Consider the following 22500-nt stretch of genomic DNA (forward strand, 5'->3'; position numbering starts at 1 on the left):
GTGTGCGTCTAATCATGTATGGTGCGTGTGTGTGTGTGTGTGCGTCGAATCATGTATGGATATGCTCTTTAATGTATCGAATTAAATTGTTCATGGTATGGAAAATTCAAAGGCTTGCGTTTTCATAATATAATTCCATCTTCATATATATACATTTCTTATCATTATTATACAAGGGAAAATGCGACGAGAACAGCAGAAAATAACGATTGAAAGAAAACGGATACAGAGACAAGTAAATCAAATGCACGCGACGATTCCAATGCCAAGTTCATGTTCCTCAACGCAAAGACGAAACGCGCGCGACGTTAAAAGTAATATTCAAACAGGCAACAGGTCTGGAGGTGTGCGGGGATATTTTATTTAAGATTTTAAAGCTTCTGTGAACCAGCTTTGTTACTCTGATCACATGGTTAAGATCTTGCAGGTGGTGCCCCCAGGGATCGGCTGGAGCCATGCTGAAGCGTTCTACACCGATGCGTCATTTTAGTCCAGTGGTTCTCAGCCTTTATCTTCCAAAGTCCTTGAGCTTTTAGTTGGTGGTAACCCCACGTCCACAATGTGGCTTCAAAAACACACGGTGTGCTTTACCTAGGCCTATATCTGCTAAATAGAGAACACATTTAACCCAGCAAAAGGTTGTGGATTACTTTCAATCAGGTTTAGTATATTTCAGTACTGTGGCTTTTTTTTTTTTGAGGGGGGGGGGGGGGGAGGGGATGAAAGACTTCAGTTCTTTAGCCTTGCAAAATGTGCATACCTCAGGATGAGAACCACTGCTTTAGTCGTCTGCATTCAAGCACTGATTTGTGCTTCAATACTCATAATGAAACATGGCATGCTTTCACCACAGGCTCCCCCTTTCCAGTCTCTGGCTCCTACTTGCCTTAATTCTGACCCCCTGGCTCTGGCGTGCTGGGAGCGGAGCCTCTAGCACTCTGCATTCACGGAAAAGAGACTAACATTCACAGTGAAACTTTCTTTTGTTTTCGAAGGAGTGAAATATAGATGGCATCAGCATCCTGGCTTGGGCATGGGTGTTGGTCACGTTGCTTTTCACATTCAACTTCACACACTTTCAGGCATACTATACATGTACACACACAGACACACACACACACACACACACACACAAGCGCGCGCGCAAACAAAAAAAACTCATACACACACTTATAATATATATATATATATATATATATATATATGTATATATGTGTATATATATGTATATATATATGTATATGTTCATATATACATACACATTTATACACACACACACACACACACATATATATGTATATATACATATATACACACACATATATATATATATATACACATATGTATATATATATATATATATATATATATATATATATGCATATATGCACACACACACACACACACACACACACACACACACACACACACACACACACTCACACACATATATATACATATATGTATACATATATGTGTAAATATATATGTATGTATGCATATATATATATACAAATATGTATCCATATATATCATATATTATATGCGTATTACACATATTACACATATATGTATATACATACATACAAATACATATGTATATATATATATAAATATATATATACATACACATAAATGTGTATATATATACACATATATACGTATGTATTATATATATACGTGTATATATATATACACACACACACACACACACACACATACACACACACACTGTATATGTGTATATATGTATATATGTATATATGTTTTCCATGTGTTTATATGTATATATGAGTATATATGTGTATATGTATATATATGTATATTTATATAATGTATGTATATATATATATATGTATATATATATATATATATATATATATATATATAAACACACACACACACACACACACACACACACACACACACACACACACACACACACACACACACACACACACACACACGTATATACGCAGATATAGAAATACACATACATGCGCACACGCACGACGCGCACTTCATACATACAGATCCATCTCACTTCGCTATATTCCATTCTCCTTTCTTCATATCATTCTCCTCTCTTCTTACTTCCTCTTTCTTTTCCCTTTCCGCTGATTGCTTCGTTACATGCTCATCGTAGTAAATCTGGATTGCCTCCGTCGATTCCTTGGACGAACGACGCAGAATGAGGTTATTTCATGTCAAGAGGCGAGGCTGGAAGTCAAACGTTGTGGGAGCGGGTGTTGTTATTGTGATGATAATGATAATCATACTTACAATTATGATTATAATAGTATTGCTAGTAATGTGATAATGATGTTGATAATGATGACTGTAATGATGATAATAGTAATGATGGTGTGCTGATAGTGAAAACAATAATAATGATAGTAATAATAACAATGGTTATTATGATAATTTTATGATCGTTCTTGTCATTATTTTTTACTATTACTGTTATTATTAAAATTAGCATAGTTAATATTAATATTATTATTCATAGTATCATTGCTACTATTAGTATTGTTATTATTATTACTATTTTAAACATTATTATTACCATGATTATAATTATTACTATAATTATAGCTATCATAATTGTCATTATTGTTATCATAATTGTTATCTTTATTGTTATTATCATTACTATTATCTCTATTGCTATTATCATCAATGATATCCCAGTTACGATAATGATATTATCATTATTACAATAATTATGCGTATAAATGTTATCACCACTGCTAATAGCATCATTTTTGCATCAGTACTAGAAATGGTGATATATGTTATCATTTCAATGGTTATTGTTAATCATCCTTATATTTTTATAGACATCTTTATTATCAGTATCTAGACAAACCATCTGTATAAAACACACTGTATTTTTTTGCTGTGTCTGGGAGTGTCTAGCAATATATTTTGACAAGCCGCCTACTTGTAAGATGTTTTTCCTGGTACCCTACGATATACTTAAATTAACTTGATAATCACAGCTGTCCATCAAAACCATAAACCCTTATAGCAAAACAATTACACATGGTAATTGTTCGCTCTCTTACGACGGCTATAGTGCGTCCAACCCCAGGAAAGGAAAACCTGGCAACCCACCCGGATTCTGTAAAGCTCCGATTTGCCAAGTCTCTCTTTAATTCTCATCGGCTGAATTAATACTTGTGTTTACATATGCGATACTTTAATTGGTTTATTTATATTCAGTGCTTTAGCTTTTAACACTACTTTTTTTCTCGAAGTAGTCCTGGCAGTCGGAGTAGTTCCGAGTCCTTTCCTGAGTTTGGACGGAGTACAGTGTTTCCATAGGTTAGCTGACGATTTCTGCTTGCCTACTTGACATGAAACGTGTTCCTTCGTGTGCTTTTCATACTTCATCTCTTCTACACCCAAAATTGTACGTTGCCTGCAGCAACAAGTCACTTTCCCCTTCACCTGTCCCCTGCTACTATACTCACCTCTCCACGCTAGGTGTCTCACCAACAACAACCTCAGCCTCAGCAACAACAAAGACCTGGCTTTGGCTTCAAGAGGTTCTTCAGTGAGGTCAAAGAGGACATCAAAAACTTTGTAACGGGGTCAGGGAATAATGTCGGGTAACCTGCTATACTGGCGCCTGGGTGAGTGGGCGACCCTCTCACTTGGCAGATGATGGTCATTCTCAGCGAATGGTTACTGGATGAAAGATCAAAGCGTTACAGATACACGTTCAGTAAAAGACTTGTCTGTCAAAAAGAATGCCCAATTTAACACCAAAATGAATGCTTTTAAACAATACTGCAAAACAAGGGAAAAGATTAAGAGTAAAAATGATTATCGTGCATCTGTAACACTTCGAACAGTCAAACGAATTTATTTTGCTAATTATCTGTGGTGTTTTAAAGCACTCGATGCTCTCCAGAACTGTTATGATGCGTTTTCACTCGGTTACTTATTCTTCAATCACCGGTGTGTTCCTTAGTGTTCATCGTTGTGAATAATCACTGTCGCACCATGTCCATGCAGAGTCGCACTAAGATTTGCACGGAAATCTTTCATTTTTACATGCGAATGTAAATTGTTGTGTGTGTTAATGTTCATATCACAGTTGTTTGAAGCGCTTATGCATACACGTTTAAAGACAGAAATGGGTCATCCTAAGACTATTCCAAGCGAATTACACGGCAATCGTTAATGTGAAAATAGTCTGTCCTATAAATTAACGACCATGGATGGATCTGTGTTAATTTCTCCTTTCTTTTGGCGAATTACTGCGGATGACTAGCATTCTGCAGCAAGACACGTTACGATACATATTTGCACATTGTTAGGGTTTAATATTTACAATCTTCAATACGCGATAATTTGATTTTTTTCCTTCCTTTCATTTTAGGCAGGCTTACTAACTGCCTATTTCAACGTACTCTGTATATGTACTTAGGAAGTTACTGAATATATTTTATTTAATTGTAGCTCCTTTTGCTTTTTGTGTATTATTACAACTAATTTTTCTATATTTTCCTTGTTGTTTTCTAATCGTCCATGTTTGCTTACAAGCAAGGACTTCTAATACTAATACTTTTTAAAGTCCTTGCATGTCTAGCTACTTAGTATTTTAATAGTAATTACTTTGGTGTAGAGATATTATTGCATAGAAATATCATATGCAAGATGTCCAGATTCCAGAAATTAACCTTTGCATGCCATGTGCATTTAAAAAATAAAATGTTGGTAGTTTAAATTTCTTAAGGCAACAAAGTTGTTGAATATCTGGAATATGGTCAACTATATTTCTTTTTCAATATCCTCCTTAACCATCACAACTATTAGTGGGCCCACTGGTGGTGTCCAAAGCCAAACTAATGTGCTAAATTTTCTCCCGGCTGCCCTTGCTGATGTCCATCGCACTTCACCCTGCAGTCCAGCTTAAAAATCGAAGCAGACACGGAACCACCTTTATCATCGGACAGACAAGCAGAACAGGACCTCGAATCAGTACAAACTTCTTTTACGTTTGAGACACAAGACCAAGAGTCTGACAAGGAAACGGAACAAAGCCAAGATATACTTGAAACTTATGCAAATATGACACAAGGCCAAGAACATTCCCCTGTGCCTGACAAACAGACGCCACAGAACCAGGAACTACTCCAATCTTTTAACGCAAACGAGAAACAGGACCAAGAACACTTACAATTCATACGAACAGGACAGGACCTAGAACTACTACAAACTTCTGATACACATAAACAAAATCAGGAGCAAGAAGCCATGTCTGACAAAGCAGCAGAACAGGATCTCGAACCAACAAACACATTTGAGAATCAAGACCGGGAGCCTTCACCTCTGTTTGGCAAGGAAACTGAACAGAATGGAGAACCGCTAGAAACTTCTGACACGCATCAGAAGCAAGAATCACCCGTGCTTGAAAAGCAAGTGGAGCAGAACCATGAGTCCGTACACATTCCTGACACTCATGAAAAACACTTGCTACGAGATAATTACGCAGATGATCGAAAACCACTGTATCAATTTTATATGCCATTGAATAATGATACTGGTCCGATAGACAGGGCAAAATATGTACTTGAGACTGGGGCAAAAAATGTCAGCGATGATAAAGTTAAGACTGACAATGCAGAAGTAAAAAACAACGATTTTGAAGTCAAAGCCAATGAGACTGGTGACTCTGAAGTTAGTACCGATAATATTGAAACCAAACATGACACTACTGAAGTCAAGACTGATAATCCTGAAACCAAAGCAGATGATACTGAACTGAAGAATGATGAATCTGGAATCACGACTGATGTCACTGAAGGCAAAGGAAATGTTGAAGTCAAAATTTATGTTTCTGAAGTAATAACCCCAACAGAAATCATGAATGAAGATAATACTGACTTCAGAACAGACGACGCTGATAAGAAAGACGATACTGAACATCAAGTGGAAGTCACAGTTGATACCAAAGTGAAAGTCAATGGAACAGATGCCGGAAATATTCCTGATGTCAAGGATGACCAAAATAATGCAAAGACCGATAGTACTGAAGTTAAAACGGATGACTCGGAAAGCAAAGCCAATGATGCTGAAGTCAGGTTCGTTAAAGCAGACACCAGCTTAAATAGTTTTTACTCCAAGACTGACATTGCTGAAATCAAGGCAGGAGACAGTGAAATAAAAGCTGAAAATAGAATAACGACGGAAATCCAAGTTAATGACTCTGAAGCCAAGGCTGATACTGAAGCCAAGGTTGATCATATTGAAGAGAATCCAAGAGATGTTGAAGCCAAGTCTGGCGATACAGGAGACAAAACTGGTGATGCTCAAGCCAAGGTAGATGGTGTTGAGGGCACGCAAAGTTATTATGAAGCCAAGGATGACATTTCTGAAGCAAAAATTGATAACACGGACACCAAGTTGGACAATATCGAACCTAACGTTGGTGATATTAACGTTAAGGTTGATAATACTGAAGCTCAGGCTGATGATACTGAAACCAAGGTTGATGTAACTGAAGCAAAGGCAGAATTTACTGAAGCTAAGACCGATGATACTGCAGCAAAGGCGGCTTATGCAGAACCCAAGGCTGGTGATACTGAAACGAAGGCTGACAATACTGAAACCAAGGCGGATGATAATGAAGCCACAGTTGAAGCAAATATTGATAATAATGAAGCTAAGGAAACTGAAACCAAAGCTGAAGCTAAGGCTGATAATATAGAAACTAAAGCTCATGATACTGAAGCCAAGGCTGAGGATACTGAAGTCAAGATCGATGGTAATGAAGACAAGGCTAACGCTACTGAGACCAAGGCTGATGGTGCTACAGCAAAGGCTGATGATTCTGAAGCTAATATTGATGATAATGAAGCCAAGGCTGATAGTATTGAGGCCATGGCTGGTGGTGCTGAAGCAAAGGCTGAAGATGATGAAGCCAAGATTGATGATACTGAAGCCAAGGCTGATGCTAGCGAAGCAAAGACTGACGATACTGAAGCCAAGACTGAAGGTACTGCAGCCGAGGCTAATGATGCTGAAGCGAAGACTGATGCTACTGAAGATATGGCTGAAGCTAAGATTGATGTTACTGAATCTAAAGTTGATGCTATTGAAGCCAAGACAAATGCCATTGAAGAAGAGCCTGACAATACTGAAGCAAAGGATGAAACCAACACAGATGTTACAGAAAGTAAGACTGGCGATACTGAAGCTGAAGCTGAAGTAAAGATTGATACTATTGAAACCAAGGCTGAAGCTCATGCCGATGACAATGAAGTCAAGGCTGAAACTAGTACAGATGTCACTGAAACCAAGGCTGAAGTTAGTACCGATATCACTGAAGTCAAGGCTGAAGCTAATACCGATGCCACTGAAGCCAAGGCTGAAGCTAATACCGATGTCACTGAAGTCAAGGCTGAAGCTAATGCCGATGTAACTGAAGTCATGGCTGAAGCTAATGTCGATGACAATGAAGTCAAGGCTGAAGCTAATACCGATGCCACTGAAGCCAAGGCTGAAGCTAATACCGATGTCACTGAAGTCAAGGCTGAAGCTAATGCCGATGTAACTGAAGTCATGGCTGAAGCTAATGTCGATGACAATGAAGTCAAGGCTGAAGCTAATACCGATGTCACTGAAGTCAATCCTGAAGCTAATATCGATGTTACTGAAGTCAAGGCTGAAGCTAATGCCGATGTCACTGAAGTCAAGGCTGAAGCTAATGCCGATGTCACTGAAGTGAAGCCTGAAGCTAATGCCGATGTCACTGAAGTGAAGCCTGAAGCTAATGCCGATGTCACTGAAGTGAAGCCTGAAACTAATGCCGATGTCACTGGAGTGAAGCCTGAAGCTAATGCCGATGTCACTGAAGTGAAGCCTGAAGCTAATGCCGATGCCACTGAAGTGAAGCCTGAAACTAATGCCGATGTCGCTGAAGTGAAGCCTGAAGCTAATGCCGATGTCACTGAAGTCAAGGCTGAAGCTAATACCGACGTCACTGAAGTGAAGCCTGAAGCTAATGCCGATGTCACTGAAGTCAAGGCTGAAGCTAATACCGATGTCACTGAAGTCAAGGCTAAAGCTAATGCCTATGTCACTGAAGTCAAGGCTGAAGCTAATACCGATGTCACTGAAGCCAAGGCTGAAGCTAATACCGATGTCACTGAAGAGAAGCCTGAAGCTAATGCCGATGTCACTGAAGTCAAGGCTGAAGGAAATACCGGTGTCACTGAAGTCAAGGCTGAAGCTAATGCCGATGTCACTGAAGTCAATCCTGAAGCTAATATCGATGTTACTGAAGTCAAGGCTGAAGCAAATACCGATACCACTGAAGTCAAGGCTGAAGCTAATGCCGATGTCACTGAAGTCAATCCTGAAGCTAATATCGATGTTACTGAAGTCAAGGCTGAAGCTAATACCGATGTCACTGAAGTCAATCCTGAAGCTAATATCGATGTTACTGAAGTCAAGGCTGAAGCTAATACCGATGTCACTGAAGTCAATACTGAAGCTAATATCGATGTTATTGAAGTCAAGGCTGAAGCTCATACCGATATCACTGAAGCCAAGGCTGAAGCTATTGCCGATGTCACTAAAGTCAAGGCTGAAGCTAATGCCGATGTCACTGAAGTCAAGGCTGAAGCTAATACCGATGTCACTGAAGTGAAGCCTGACGCTAATGCCGATGTCACTGAAGTCAAGGCTGAAGCTAATGCCGATGTCACTGAAGTCAAGGCTGAAGCTATTGCCGATGTCACTGAAGTGAAGCCTGAAGCTAATGCCGATGTCACTGAAGTCAAGGCTGAAGCTAATACCGATGTCACTGAAGTCAAGGCTGAAGCTAATACCGATGTCACTGAAGTCAAGGCTGAAGCTAATACCGATGTCACTGAAGTCAAGGCAGAAGCTAATACCGATGTCACTGAAGTCAAGGCTGAAGCTAATGCCGATGTCACTGAAGTGAAGCCTGAAGCTAATGCCGATGTCACTGAAGTCAAGGCTGAAGCTAATACCGATGTCACTGAAGTCAAGGCTGAAGCTAATGCCGATGGCACTGAAGTCAAGGCTGAAGCTATTGCCGATGGCACTGAAGTCAAGGCTGAAGCTAATACCGATACCACTGAAGTCAAGGCTGAAGCTAATACCGATGTCACTGAAGTCAAGGCTGAAAATAATACCGACGCCACTGAAACCAAGGCTGAAGCTATTACTGATGTCACTGAAGTCAAGGCTGAAGCTAATACCGATGCAACTGAAGCTAAGGCTGATGATACTGAAACAAAGATTGTCACAGCTGACGATACTGAAACGGAGGTTGAATCCAACAGTGATGTTCCTGAAGCCAAAGCAGACGATACTGAAGCAAAGGTTGAAGCCAATCCTAATGCTATTGAAGGCAAAGCTGAAGGCAACGATACTGAAACAAAGGTAGAAGCCAGTATTGATGTTACTGAAGCCAAAAATGAAGATCCTGCGGCCAAGGTTGAATCCAACAGTGATGTTCCTGAAGCCAAAGCAGACGACACTGAAGCAAAGGTAGAAAACAATGTTGATGTTACTGAAGCTAGAGCAGACGATACTGAAGCCAAGGTTGAAGCCAACATTGATGTTACTGAAGCTAAGGCTGACGAAGCTGAAGCCAAGACAAATGATACCGAAGCCAATGCTGATGCTACTGAAACACAGGCTGGCGATCCCGAAGCTAAGGTTGAAACCACCCTTAATGCTACCGAAGCCAAGCCTGAAAATACTGAATCTCAGGTCGATGTTACTGAAGCCAAGGCTGACGATACTGAAGCTAAGACCGATGCTACTAATGCTAAGGGTGACGATACTGATATTAAGGATAAAGCCAATATTAATGCTACTGAAACTAAGACTGATACTTCTGAAGCGAAGGCTGACGGTATTGAAGTCAAGATTGGCGACCCTGAAGCCGAAAGTGATGGACGGGAGGCCAAGATCGACAGTTCTGAAGTTAGTGTTGATGATAGTGAAGCCAAGACCAATGATACTGAAGCAATTGCAATAAGTCCTGAAGTTACAGCTGATGATGGAGTTAAAACTGATGATACTAAAGCCAAGGCTGATAATGAAGTTAAGCCTGAGGATACTGAAGTCAATGCCGAAGATACTGAAGCCAAAAATAGTGATATTACAGCCAATATTCATGATACTGAAATCAAGGCGGATGATAACGAAGCCAGAGTGATGATACAGAAGTCAAGATCTATGACACTGAAGCCAAGACTAATGATACTGAAGCCAAGACTGGTGCTAATGAAACCAAGGATAATGACACTGAAGCGAATGCCGAAGATACCGAAGCCAAGGCCAGTAATGCTGAAGCCAAGACCGATGATAGTAAAGTCGGAACCGATGGAAGTGAAGCAAATACTGAAGATGCCGAAACAACAGCTACTGACGCAAAGGTAGATGCTATTGAAGCCAAGGCCGATGAAAATGAAACGAAGCCCAGTGAGACAGAAGGCAGGACTGGTGAGACTGAAGCGAAACCAGATAATACCGAAACGAAGGCTGATAATACTGAAGAAAAGGCTGAGGACACTGAAGCCAAGGTTGATAATACTGAAGCCAAGACTGGTACTACTGAAGCCATGACTGATAATACTGAGGCCAACGCTGACGCTGACACCAAGGTTGATAATACTGAAGCCATGACTGATAATACCGAAGCCAAGACTGGTATTACTGAAGCCAAGGTTGATAATACTGAAGCCATGACTGATAATACCGAAGCCAAGACTGGTATTACTGAAGCCGAGGTTGATAATATCGAAGCCAAGGCTGAGAACACTGAAGCCACTGCTGATGATACTGAAGATGTGGCTGATAATACGGAAACCAAGGCTGTGGACACTGAAGCCAAGGCTGGTATTACTGAAGCCGATATCGAGATCAAGGCTAATGACACTGAAGTCACGGATGCTAATACTGAAGCCAAGGCTGATGACATTGAAGCTTTGGTTGATAGTACAGAAGCCAAGTTGGATGATGCTGAAGCCAAGGCTGATAACACTGAACTTAAAGCTAGTAATACTGAAGCAAACACTGGTAATATTGAAGCTGAAGCCGATAATACTGAAGCCAAGGCAGGTGATACTGCGGCTAAGGTTTCTGATACTGGAGCGAAGATTGATGATACTGAATATAAGGCTGAAGGTATTGAAGCTCTGGTCGAGAATACTGAAACTATCACTGATAATACTGAAGCAAAGTCAGGTGATACTGAAATCAAGACTGGGGATACTGAATCCAAAATTGGGGATTCTGAAACCAAGGTTGATGATGCTAAAGGCAAAGATGGTGATGCCGAAGCCAATACTGGTGACACTGAAGCTAAGGCTGATGGTGTAGAAGCCAAGACCGGCGACTCTGAAGTCAAATTAGGTGAGGCTGAATCCCAAGTTGGCGAATCCAAAGCTGAAGATACTGAAGTCAAGGCAGATGGTATTGATGCCAAGGCTGGAGATTCTGGAGCCAAGGTTGAAGATACTAAAACTACGGCTGATTATACTGAAGCCAAGGATGAAAACACCGAAGCTAAAGCTGGTGATACTGAATCTAAAGGTGATAATACTGAAGCTAAGGCTGGTGATACTGAAGCCAAGACTGGAGATACTGAAGGGAAGAGTGATGATACTGAAGGGAAAAGTGATGATACTAAAGACAAAATTGGTGATAATGAGGTCAAACCTGATAATCCTAAAGATAAGCCCAATTATACTGGTGATACTCAAGATAAGGTTGACTTTGAAGCCAAGATTACTGACAGTGGAGCTACATCTGATAATGCTGAAGCTAAAACTGACGATTCTGACGCAAAAGCTGACAATACTGAAGCCAAGACCGATAATACTGAAGACAATACTGGTGATTCTCTAGCTAAGACTGGGGGTTCTGAACCGAAGACCGATAGTGCTGAAACTAAAACTAAAAGCAACGCTATTGATACTGAAGCCAAAAGCAATAATACTGAAGTCCAGGTTGATGATGATAAACCTGTAGGTAATGATAGCGAAGCCATGGTTGATGTTACTGAAGGCAAAACTGATGTTCCTGACACTAAGGCTTCTTTTGAATTCAAGGTTAATGATACTAGAGCCAGTGCTGATGGTTTTAATGCTGATAATGAAGATCAAGCTGACTTTATGTCATATGAAGGTAAGGTAGAAGGGAATGGTGGGTTAGCTGATGCTGTTAAAATAAGTGAACCAGCCAAAAAAGAAGTAGAAGTTGAAAATGCTGTTTCAGAAGCTGAATGCCAGGTAGAAATTGCTCAGAATGTATTAGACAAAGCTAAAGCTGAGTGTGGTCCCAGTGATAGTAGAGTAGATGATTTTGAAACCAAGGCTAGCAGCGAGGAAGAGAAAATCAAAGGCGAAGCCAAGGTAAGTGATGCAAATTCTACAACAGAAATTAAGAACAATGATGATGGAACAGAAGCACATAAAACAGTCAGTGAAGGTGCAGATACCGAGGAGAATAAATCTTTGAGTAAAGTTGATGATATATCATATGAGAATGCAGAAAACAGAGCAGAAGACTCCCAGACAATTGCCTCTAATTCCAAGGACCCTGGTCTCTATGGCGAAGAAACGAATTCAGAAATGAATGAGAATGAATTGGCTAATATTCCTAATAAACCAGTGTTAGTGAAATTCCATCAGATGCCAGACAATTATATAAATTTAGACAATAAAGCCGAGAGTGATTTCCGAGTACCTCGACCACCTACTCCATATAAAGCTGATGCACAAAATGAACTGCCAGAGGGTTCTTCAGTCAGTGCATCCAGTGGGCAGAGTGATGCAAACTCTGAAACCCACATTGCTTTGGGGGCTGAAGGAGAGATGCAAGAGAACAACTTGAATAAAAATGATGGAAAAGAGGGTTCAGAAGCTGAGAATAGTTTCAATAAGGAAGTAACTACTGAAAATAAAGAAGATAAAGCTCCTATTCATATTAGTGTCAGCGACCAAGGTGATACACCAAATTTAGTTCATGTAGAACAAAATGAGAGAGATGTATCAGACAGTAAGTTCTCACGTTCAAATAGCTCGTGTTCATGTTCAAAAATGTCTGAACATGAGGACAAAGAAACTCAGTATGAGGAGAGTAGCAGCAAAATACCAGACAACCACAGCAAAGTATTGTCCAAAGAAGAGCCTACGGCTTCTCAAAGCAAAAATCAGCACCTAAAAGAAGACACAAAACCAGCACTTCACAAGAAGAAAAAACAGAGGAAATCTAGAATTCTTGCATCATCTGATGGAGATCGAAATGACACTCAAACCCTAAACAGACTCATGACTAAGGCCAGTGAAGACCCTAGCCATTCTGTCCTCATAGAGGGGATGTAAGAGGAGGACCCTGACTACTGCTCTTCCTTTCAAGCTTCTTAGGAGGTGAAATATTGTCATGAGCACTGCTCACATGCATGGTGAGCCACTCAGAATGTGGTAGCAATCAAACACCTGAACCAATATTATCCAGCTCCTATAAATATTAAACTGCACTTTGCTGACGAGAATTATCGTAAACCATACATTGACACTTCAGACCACAAAAGGGAAAGAATTATCCTTTTGTCATGATCACAGACAGGTTGGATGATAGCAAAAGGCATAATTCACATTGATCATCAAAATTCTAAGCACAAAACTGCCATCTGCACTGATAATTACGTAGTAATGGCCGCCACCAGTGACATCCCAACCCTACACTGGAGCATGTGCACTACCCTTTAGTACTATTCTTTATTTACTTTCAAATGTATGATATTCCAGGAGAGCATCTTGTCCAGAGACCTGTACAGTATGTAGTTAGTTTCACCCTTTATATATCTGCCTGTCTCTCTGTCGCATAGTCTCACGTTTTTGCTTTTACATCACATGCATGGATTGTTGATGTTTTAAAATATTCAGAATTTTCACTGTTACTTCAAAAGTTAACTGACCACTACATCATCAAAGGAAAATAAAAAGCAATCAAAGATTTGCTTATATTTCTAGCTCAAATTATATTCAGATTTTAGCTACTTTTTAAGCAGTAAATTATGTTTTGAATCAAATTAATCAATTTGAGAATGTTCTAAATTCATGACTACATACATTTTGAGTTATAGTTTTCTAATGATATGTGCTAAAATTTTCCAGGTAGCCACCAAAAATGGAGAGGAGGTGCTTATTCCTGCAACTACCAACACCCAGCCAGATTTTTATGGTTACAAGAGCAAGCAAAGTCAAAAAACTATGGATTCTTCTTATAATGGATTTGGTGATAATTCAGAGCAATTAGTAAAAGACAGTAATACTGTTTATAGTGATCCCCAACAAGAACAAGCTGCTACGGAGAACCAAGCTTCTTTCCAAGACTACAAAACTAGACAAAATTCAGACTGTACTACACCATCTGTAACAGAATTGGACAATATCAACCTCAGTGACCCAGACCTCAATAGAGCTGCAACTCAGATCCAAGCTTCCTTTAGGGGCTATAAAACGAGGCAGAATTTAAAAGAAAATCATGAATCCCCATTAACTGAAGAGCTGGATGGTATTGATCTAAATGACCCTGAGCTTGAAAAGGCTGCTACCCAGATTCAAGCTTCTTTCAGAGGTTATAAAACCAGACAGAATCTGAAAGAGAATGAACCTTCAGCTAATGAAGAAGAGATAGTTGACCTTGACCTGAATGACCCAGAACTTGAAAAGGCCGCAACCCAAATTCAAGCTTCCTTCAGAGGCCATAAAACCAGACAGAATCTGAAAGAGAATTTATCTCCTGAGTCTCCAGCTAATGAAGAAGAAACAGTTGACCTTGATCTGAATGATCCAGAACTTGAAAAGGCTGCAACCCAAATTCAAGCTTCCTTCAGGGGATATAAAACCAGACAGAATCTGAAAGAGAATGGATCTGAATCTCCAGCTAATGAAGAAGAAACAATTGACCTTGACCTGAATGACCCAGAACTTGAAAAAGCTGCAACCCAAATTCAAGCTTCCTTCAGAGGCCATAAAACCAGACAGAATCTGAAAGAGAATTTATCTCCTGAGTCTCCAGCTAATGAAGAAGAGATAGTTGACCTTGACCTGAATGACCCAGAACTTGAAAAGGCTGCAACCCAAATTCAAGCTTCCTTCAGAGGCCATAAAACCAGACAGAATCTGAAAGAAAATTTATCTCCTGAATCTCCAGCTAATGAAGAAGAGACAGTTGACCTTGACCTGAATGACCCAGAACTTGAAAAGGCTGCAACCCAAATTCAAGCTTCTTTCAGAGGCTATAAAACCAGACAGAATCTGAAAGAAAATGAACCATCTGGCAATGGAGAAGAAACAGTTGACCTTGACCTGAATGACCCAGAACTTGAAAAGGCTGCAACCCAAATTCAAGCTTCCTTCAGGGGATATAAAACCAGACAGAATCTGAAAGAGAATGGATCTGAATCTCCAGCTAATGAAGAAGAGATAGTTGACCTTGACCTGAATGATCCAGAACTTGAAAAGGCTGCAACCCAAATTCAAGCTTCCTTCAGGGGATATAAAACCAGACAGAATCTGAAAGAGAATGGATCTGAATCTCCAGCTAATGAAGAAGAGATAGTTGACCTTGACCTGAATGATCCAGAACTTGAAAAGGCTGCAACCCAAATTCAAGCTTCCTTCAGGGGATATAAAACCAGACAGAATCTGAAAGAGAATGGATCTGAATCTCCAGCTAATGAAGAAGAGATAGTTGACCTTGACCTGAATGACCCAGAACTTGAAAAGGCTGCAACCCAAATTCAAGCTTCCTTCAGGGGATATAAAACCAGACAGAATCTGAAAGAGAATGGATCTGAATCTCCAGCTAATGAAGAAGAAACAGTTGACCTTGATCTGAATGACCCAGAACTTGAAAAGGCCGCAACCCAAATTCAAGCTTCCTTCAGAGGCCATAAAACCAGACAGAATCTGAAAGAGAATTTATCTCCTGAGTCTCCAGCTAATGAAGAAGAAACAGTTGACCTTGACCTGAATGACCCAGAACTTGAAAAGGCCGCAACCCAAATTCAAGCTTCTTTCAGAGGCCATAAAACCAGACAGAATCTGAAAGAGAATTTATCTCCTGAGTCTCCAGCTCATGAAGAAGAAACAGTTGACCTTGATCTGAATGATCCAGAACTTGAAAAGGCCGCAACCCAAATTCAAGCTTCCTTTAGAGGCCATAAAACCAGACAGAATCTGAAAGAGAATTTATCTCCTGAGTCTCCAGCTAATGAAGAAGAAACAGTTGACCTTGATCTGAATGATCCAGAACTTGAAAAGGCTGCAACCCAAATTCAAGCTTCCTTCAGAGGCCATAAAACCAGACAGAATCTGAAAGAAAAGGAACCTTCTGGCAATGAAGAAGTAGTTGACCTTGACCTGAATGACCCAGAACTTGAAAAGGCCGCAACCCAAATTCAAGCTTCTTTCAGAGGCCATAAAACCAGACAGAATCTGAAAGAGAATTTATCTCCTGAGTCTCCAGCTAATGAAGAAGAAACAGTTGACCTTGATCTGAATGATCCAGAACTTGAAAAGGCTGCAACCCAAATTCAAGCTTCCTTCAGAGGCCATAAAACCAGACAGAATCTGAAAGAGAATTTATCTCCTGAGTCTCCAGCTAATGAAGAAGAAACAGTTGACCTTGACCTGAATGACCCAGAACTTGAAAAGGCTGCAACCCAAATTCAAGCTTCCTTCAGAGGCCATAAAACCAGACAGAATCTGAAAGAGAATTTATCTCCTGAGTCTCCAGCTAATGAAGAAGAAACAGTTGACCTTGATCTGAATGATCCAGAACTTGAAAAGGCTGCAACCCAAATTCAAGCTTCCTTCAGGGGATATAAAACCAGACAGAATCTGAAAGAGAATGGATCTGAATCTCCAGCTAATGAAGAAGAGATAGTTGACCTTGACCTGAATGACCCAGAACTTGAAAAGGCTGCAACCCAAATTCAAGCTTCCTTCAGGGGATATAAAACCAGACAGAATCTGAAAGAGAATGGATCTGAATCTCCAGCTAATGAAGAAGAAACAGTTGACCTTGATCTCAATGACCCAGAACTTGAAAAGGCCGCAACCCAAATTCAAGCTTCCTTCAGAGGCCATAAAACCAGACAGAATCTGAAAGAGAATTTATCTCCTGAGTCTCCAGCTAATGAAGAAGAGATAGTTGACCTTGACCTGAATGACCCAGAACTTGAAAAGGCTGCAACCCAAATTCAAGCTTCCTTCAGAGGCCATAAAACCAGACAGAATCTGAAAGAGAATTTATCTCCTGAGTCTCCAGCTAATGAAGAAGAAACAGTTGACCTTGATCTGAATGACCCAGAACTTGAAAAGGCTGCAACCCAAATTCAAGCTTCCTTCAGAGGCCATAAAACCAGACAGAATCTGAAAGATAATTTATCTCCTGAGTCTCCAGCTAATGAAGAAGAGATAGTTGACCTTGACCTGAATGACCCAGAACTTGAAAAGGCCGCAACCCAAATTCAAGCTTCCTTCAGAGGCCATAAAACCAGACAGAATCTGAAAGAAAACAAACCTTCTGGTAATGAAGAAGAAACAGTTGACCTTGATCTGAATGATCCAGAACTTGAAAAGGCTGCAACCCAAATTCAAGCTTCTTTCAGAGGCTATAAAACCAGACAGAATCTGAAAGAAAACGAACCTTCTGGCTAATGAAGAAGAAACAGTTGACCTTGATCTGAATGATCCAGAACTTGAAAAGGCCGCAACCCAAATTCAAGCTTCCTTCAGAGGCCATAAAACCAGACAGAATCTGAAAGAGAATTTATCTCCTGAGTCTCCAGCTAATGCAGAAGAAACAGTTGACCTTGATCTCAATGACCCAGAACTTGAAAAGGCTGCAACCCAAATTCAAGCTTCCTTCAGAGGCCATAAAACCAGACAGAATCTGAAAGAGAATTTATCTCCTGAGTCTCCAGCTAATGAAGAAGAAACAGTTGACCTTGATCTGAATGATCCAGAACTTGAAAAGGCTGCAACCCAAATTCAAGCTTCCTTCAGGGGATATAAAACCAGACAGAATCTGAAAGAAAACGAACCTTCTGGCAATGAAGAAGTAGTTGACCTTGACCTGAATGACCCAGAACTTGAAAAGGCTGCAACCCAAATTCAGGCTTCTTTCAGAGGCTATAAAACCAGACAGAATCTGAAAGAAAACGAACCTTCTGGCAATGAAGAAGTAGTTGACCTTGACCTGAATGACCCAGAACTTGAAAAGGCTGCAACCCAAATTCAAGCTTCTTTCAGAGGCCATAAAACCAGACAGAATCTGAAAGAGAATTTATCTCCTGAGTCTTCAGCTAATGAAGAAGAAACAGTTGACCTTGATCTCAATGACCCAGAACTTGAAAAGGCTGCAACCCAAATTCAAGCTTCATTCAGAGGCCATAAAACCAGACAGAATCTGAAAGAGAATTTATCTCCTGAGTCTCCAGCTAATGAAGAAGAAACAGTTGACCTTGATCTGAATGATCCAGAACTTGAAAAGGCTGCAACCCAAATTCAAGCTTCCTTCAGGGGATATAAAACCAGACAGAATCTGAAAGATAATGGATCTGAATCTCCAGCTAATGAAGAAGAGATAGTTGACCTTGACCTGAATGACCCAGAACTTGAAAAGGCTGCAACCCAAATTCAAGCTTCCTTCAGGGGATATAAAACCAGACAGACTCTGAAAGAGAATGGATCTGAATCTCCAGCTAATGAAGAAGAAACAGTTGACCTTGATCTCAATGACCCAGAACTTGAAAAGGCCGCAACCCAAATTCAAGCTTCTTTCAGAGGCCATAAAACCAGACAGAATCTGAAAGAGAATTTATCTCCTGAGTTTCCAGCTAATGAAGAAGAAACAGTTGACCTTGATCTCAATGACCCAGAACTTGAAAAGGCTGCAACCCAAATTCAAGCTTCCTTCAGAGGCCATAAAACCAGACAGAATCTGAAAGAGAATTTATCTCCTGAGTCTCCAGCTAATGAAGAAGAAACAGTTGACCTTGATCTCAATGACCCAGAACTTGAAAAGGCCGCAACCCAAATTCAAGCTTCTTTCAGAGGCTATAAAACCAGACAGAATCTGAAAGAAAACGAACCTTCTGGTAATGAAGAAGAAACAGTTGACCTTGATCTGAATGATCCAGAACTTGAAAAGGCTGCAACCCAAATTCAAGCTTCCTTCAGAGGCCATAAAACCAGACAGAATCTGAAAGAGAATTTATCTCCTGAGTCTCCAGCTAATGAAGAAGAAACAGTTGACCTTGATCTCAATGACCCAGAACTTGAAAAGGCTGCAACCCAAATTCAAGCTTCCTTCAGGGGTTATAAAACCAGACAGAATTTGAAAGAAAACGAACTGGATGCCATTGATGTAAAGGGTTCTGACCAAGAAATGATTTCTGTGATGTCTTATACTAGTAAAAAACCAGATGAATTTTACATGATTTCTAATAATGAGCTTGGGTATATTGATTTAAATGATCCAGAATTAGAGAAGGCTGCAACTCAGATTCAAGCATCATTTAGAGGATATATGACCAGACAAAATCTAAATAAAGATACACTAGTCACAGAAGATCAAGATGTCATTGACCTCAATGATCCAGAACTCGAAAAGGCAGCTACTCAAATTCAGTCATTATTTAGGGGTTACAAAACAAGGAAAAATTTAAAAAGTGATCCCCATGAGCAAAAGGTAATAGAGGTACATGACATTGATCTTGATGCTCCTGACTTGCATAAAGCAGCATCACTTATTCAGGCCAGATTCCGAGGTTACCAGTCACGGAGGAGTGCTAAGGATTGCAAATCTCTTGTGAAAGATGATATAGATGACATTGACTTGAATGATCCAGAGGTTCTTAAAGCAGCTACTTTAATTCAGGCTTCATTTAGAGGTTTCAAAACAAGGAAGGGTACCGAACCACCTAAGCCAAGGGAGTGTGAAGGGAATGACACTCACCTGAATGGTCATGAAAACAATGAAGGAATGCAGGACACTGTTAATGGCAAGGTGATGGACAATGGAGAAGATAAGGAGTTTGCTGAAAAAGCAGCTGAAAGAACAAATGGGCAAGAAGGCACCAGATACATTGTAGAACCATCAATAATAGTAACAGATACCGAAACAAACACAGTGCTCCAAGCCAAAGATCTAGATGATTCAACAGCTGATAACAAAAACACATTGGAAGTTGGCCAAGCTGGTGACAGTGACTGGTCTAATGTCTCCAGTAGAGATGCTAGCCCCTCCCCAGACCAGAGTGGACTCAATGCTCCTGTTGACATCACAGAGCTCAACACTGCAGCAACAAAGATTCAAAGTATCTTTAGGGGATACAGAACAAGACAACAGATAAAAAAACATCGCACCAACGGCCCTGCACATAGCAGAAACAAGGCGAAAAGAAGAGGTTCATGCGGCAAAGACAAAGAAAATGCTGCAGCCACGAAAATCCAGGCAGCTTTCCGTGGCTTCAAGACGAGAAAACATATGAAAAATACGTCGAGCAAACCTTCTTACCGCAGTTTGCCACGTGGACTGCAGCAGCGGAGGGATAGTCTGGAAGCAGCGCAAAAGGAGGCTCGGCGAGGTAGCCTTACGAGGGACGTCCTGATGGCCAGCGTCCTCGAGGAGCGAATGCAGCACAGAGAACTACCACCAGAGGATCCAGCGTTAACAAAAGCAGTTGTGACTCTACAAGCTGGTGTCCGAGGCTACCTTACTCGCAAGCACATGGCAGAAGAGCGGGCGGCATCTGATCCATCTAACGCAGACCAAATCAATGCAGAGGCAGCAGCTACAAAGATCCAGGCTGGGTTTAGAGGTTACAAGACCCGCAAGATGTTGAGGGAGAGAGCGCAGGCCAGCTTGGATCTCAGTGATCCAGCTGTGATCCAGGCAGCTGTTAGGATACAAGCTGCTCTCCGTGGACATCTTGCCAGGAAGGAATTGAGAGGAGCGTCCTAAAGAATAATTGTTCCGCTTAGGAATGTAATGTTATATAGGAAGAGACATGCTTTAGCAGCTTTAAGTATTCCATAACTTCTACTGTATACATATACATATATATTTATATTCTGATATACTAATTGCGTAACCATATTATAGGTAAAGTTTAACAGTAATTTAAAGAAAAGCTTTTTTATTTATATCATTATTTTGTTAACTCAGTTTTGCTTCCACTGTAGCTATGGGAACTGTAATAAAAAAATAATCTTCAGCGGTTTTGTTGCTAGCTGAAATTAAATTAGATGCGCACAGTTGTGGGTATGAACTGATGCGTATCTAGCAAATTATAATATTGTAACAATATTATATAATTATAAAAGAGACTATGGTAGCTAATTGCAGCTCATTCATAATTATTTGCATTTCAGTAGATATCGATGACATACTTCACGGTAGTCACTGTGATAAAGAAAATACGTACTTTCACATATACATACATGTATGTATGTATGTATATATGTACGTAGGTATGTAACACTGTACTGTGCTACTGCATTTAGTGCTTAATACGGATGTACTTCAATAAAAATACATTCAAGATTTTTCTTATTTGCTTCCTTATGAGATATGCATGTTAATTATTGTTGTTCCTAAGTTTATAGTTGTATGGATCCGTGAACACCTTCAGTATACACACGTTCGATATACTTAGATTGCAGTTTATTGGTAAGACTTGTAATTTATATTGATATATTATACTGATTAACCAGGGAAAATATATGTAGAAAACTTTCTCTTTATTTACCTGGTATGATATATGTTGATTACTCGTTAACATATTATAATTTGGAATCCTTTATTGTTCTAAGATATCGGTCTGATAATTTACCACGTTTCCGGTATTAATGAAACATACAAAGTTGGTGTTTATGATCTTTATTGTGAATAAAATGAAATACACTTGTATAAGCCTTTGGGGGACAAAGGGCCGGTGCAGAATAACAGGACGATGCAAGAGGGTTAGATTTCCCTTCACTTACATGGTCTTTACTGCACTGCGGGATTTTTTTTCTTTAATTATTGTTATAGGACAAGTTTCGAGACTGTTGGAGCCAATATTTCTTTTAATGGGCGATGGGGAGAGTAGTAATCTGTGCTGAAAGAAAGAAAGAAAGAAAATATATGCACACACACACACACACACACACACACACACACACACACACACACACATATATATATATATATGTGTGTGTGTGTGTAGAGAGAGAGAGAGAGAGAGAGAGAGAGAGAGAGAGAGAGAGAGAGAGAGAGAGAGAGAGAGAGAGAGACGAAGCACAGCCAGAGAATGCCCTTTAGCTGGAGAGGATGAGTATTGATAACGAGCAGCTGCTGGGATGAACAGGATGGGGCAGTCAGGGTCGGCGGCGTCGCGGCGGTCGAACCCATGGCACTTGTGCGGGCGGTGTGATGGGG

The 22500-nt window shown here is 40.2% G+C and overlaps 3 protein-coding genes across 7 annotated transcripts in view; 2 read left to right on the forward strand and 1 right to left on the reverse strand.

Moving 5' to 3' along the window:
• The window catches only part of LOC125043731 (abnormal spindle-like microcephaly-associated protein homolog), a 96348-nt gene extending 78594 nt beyond the window's left edge, over positions 1-17754 (forward strand). For 4 of the 5 annotated variants that reach the window (XM_047639974.1, XM_047639976.1, XM_047639977.1 and 1 more), the window contains one exon: positions 14178-17754. In XM_047639974.1, coding sequence (XP_047495930.1) covers positions 14178-17732 — 3555 coding nt within the window. In that variant the 3' untranslated portion in view covers positions 17733-17754. Of the gene's footprint in view, positions 1-3507; positions 3639-14177 lie in introns of those variants that run through there. The other variant, XM_047639978.1, reaches the window with a different exon arrangement.
• Positions 17755-18412: 658 nt separating this feature from the next.
• Positions 18413-21042, forward strand: LOC125043653 (abnormal spindle-like microcephaly-associated protein homolog). Its single transcript, XM_047639888.1, has 2 exons — positions 18413-18435; positions 18477-21042. Exons 1-2 carry the CDS (start codon positions 18413-18415, stop codon positions 21040-21042), a joined length of 2589 nt encoding a protein of 862 aa, XP_047495844.1.
• A 902-nt stretch (positions 21043-21944) lies between these two features.
• LOC125043735 (neuroparsin-A-like) overlaps positions 21945-22500 on the reverse strand; it is a 3860-nt gene continuing 3304 nt past the window's right edge. Inside the window, exon 4 of the mRNA XM_047639983.1 lies at positions 21945-22500. This exon is cut by the window's right edge and continues 709 nt beyond it. The gene's annotated coding sequence lies outside the window, so the exon portion shown is untranslated.

The sequence above is a fragment of the Penaeus chinensis genome, chromosome 34 (genome assembly GCF_019202785.1).
Source record: "Penaeus chinensis breed Huanghai No. 1 chromosome 34, ASM1920278v2, whole genome shotgun sequence".
NCBI classification, from domain to species: domain Eukaryota; kingdom Metazoa; phylum Arthropoda; class Malacostraca; order Decapoda; family Penaeidae; genus Penaeus; species Penaeus chinensis.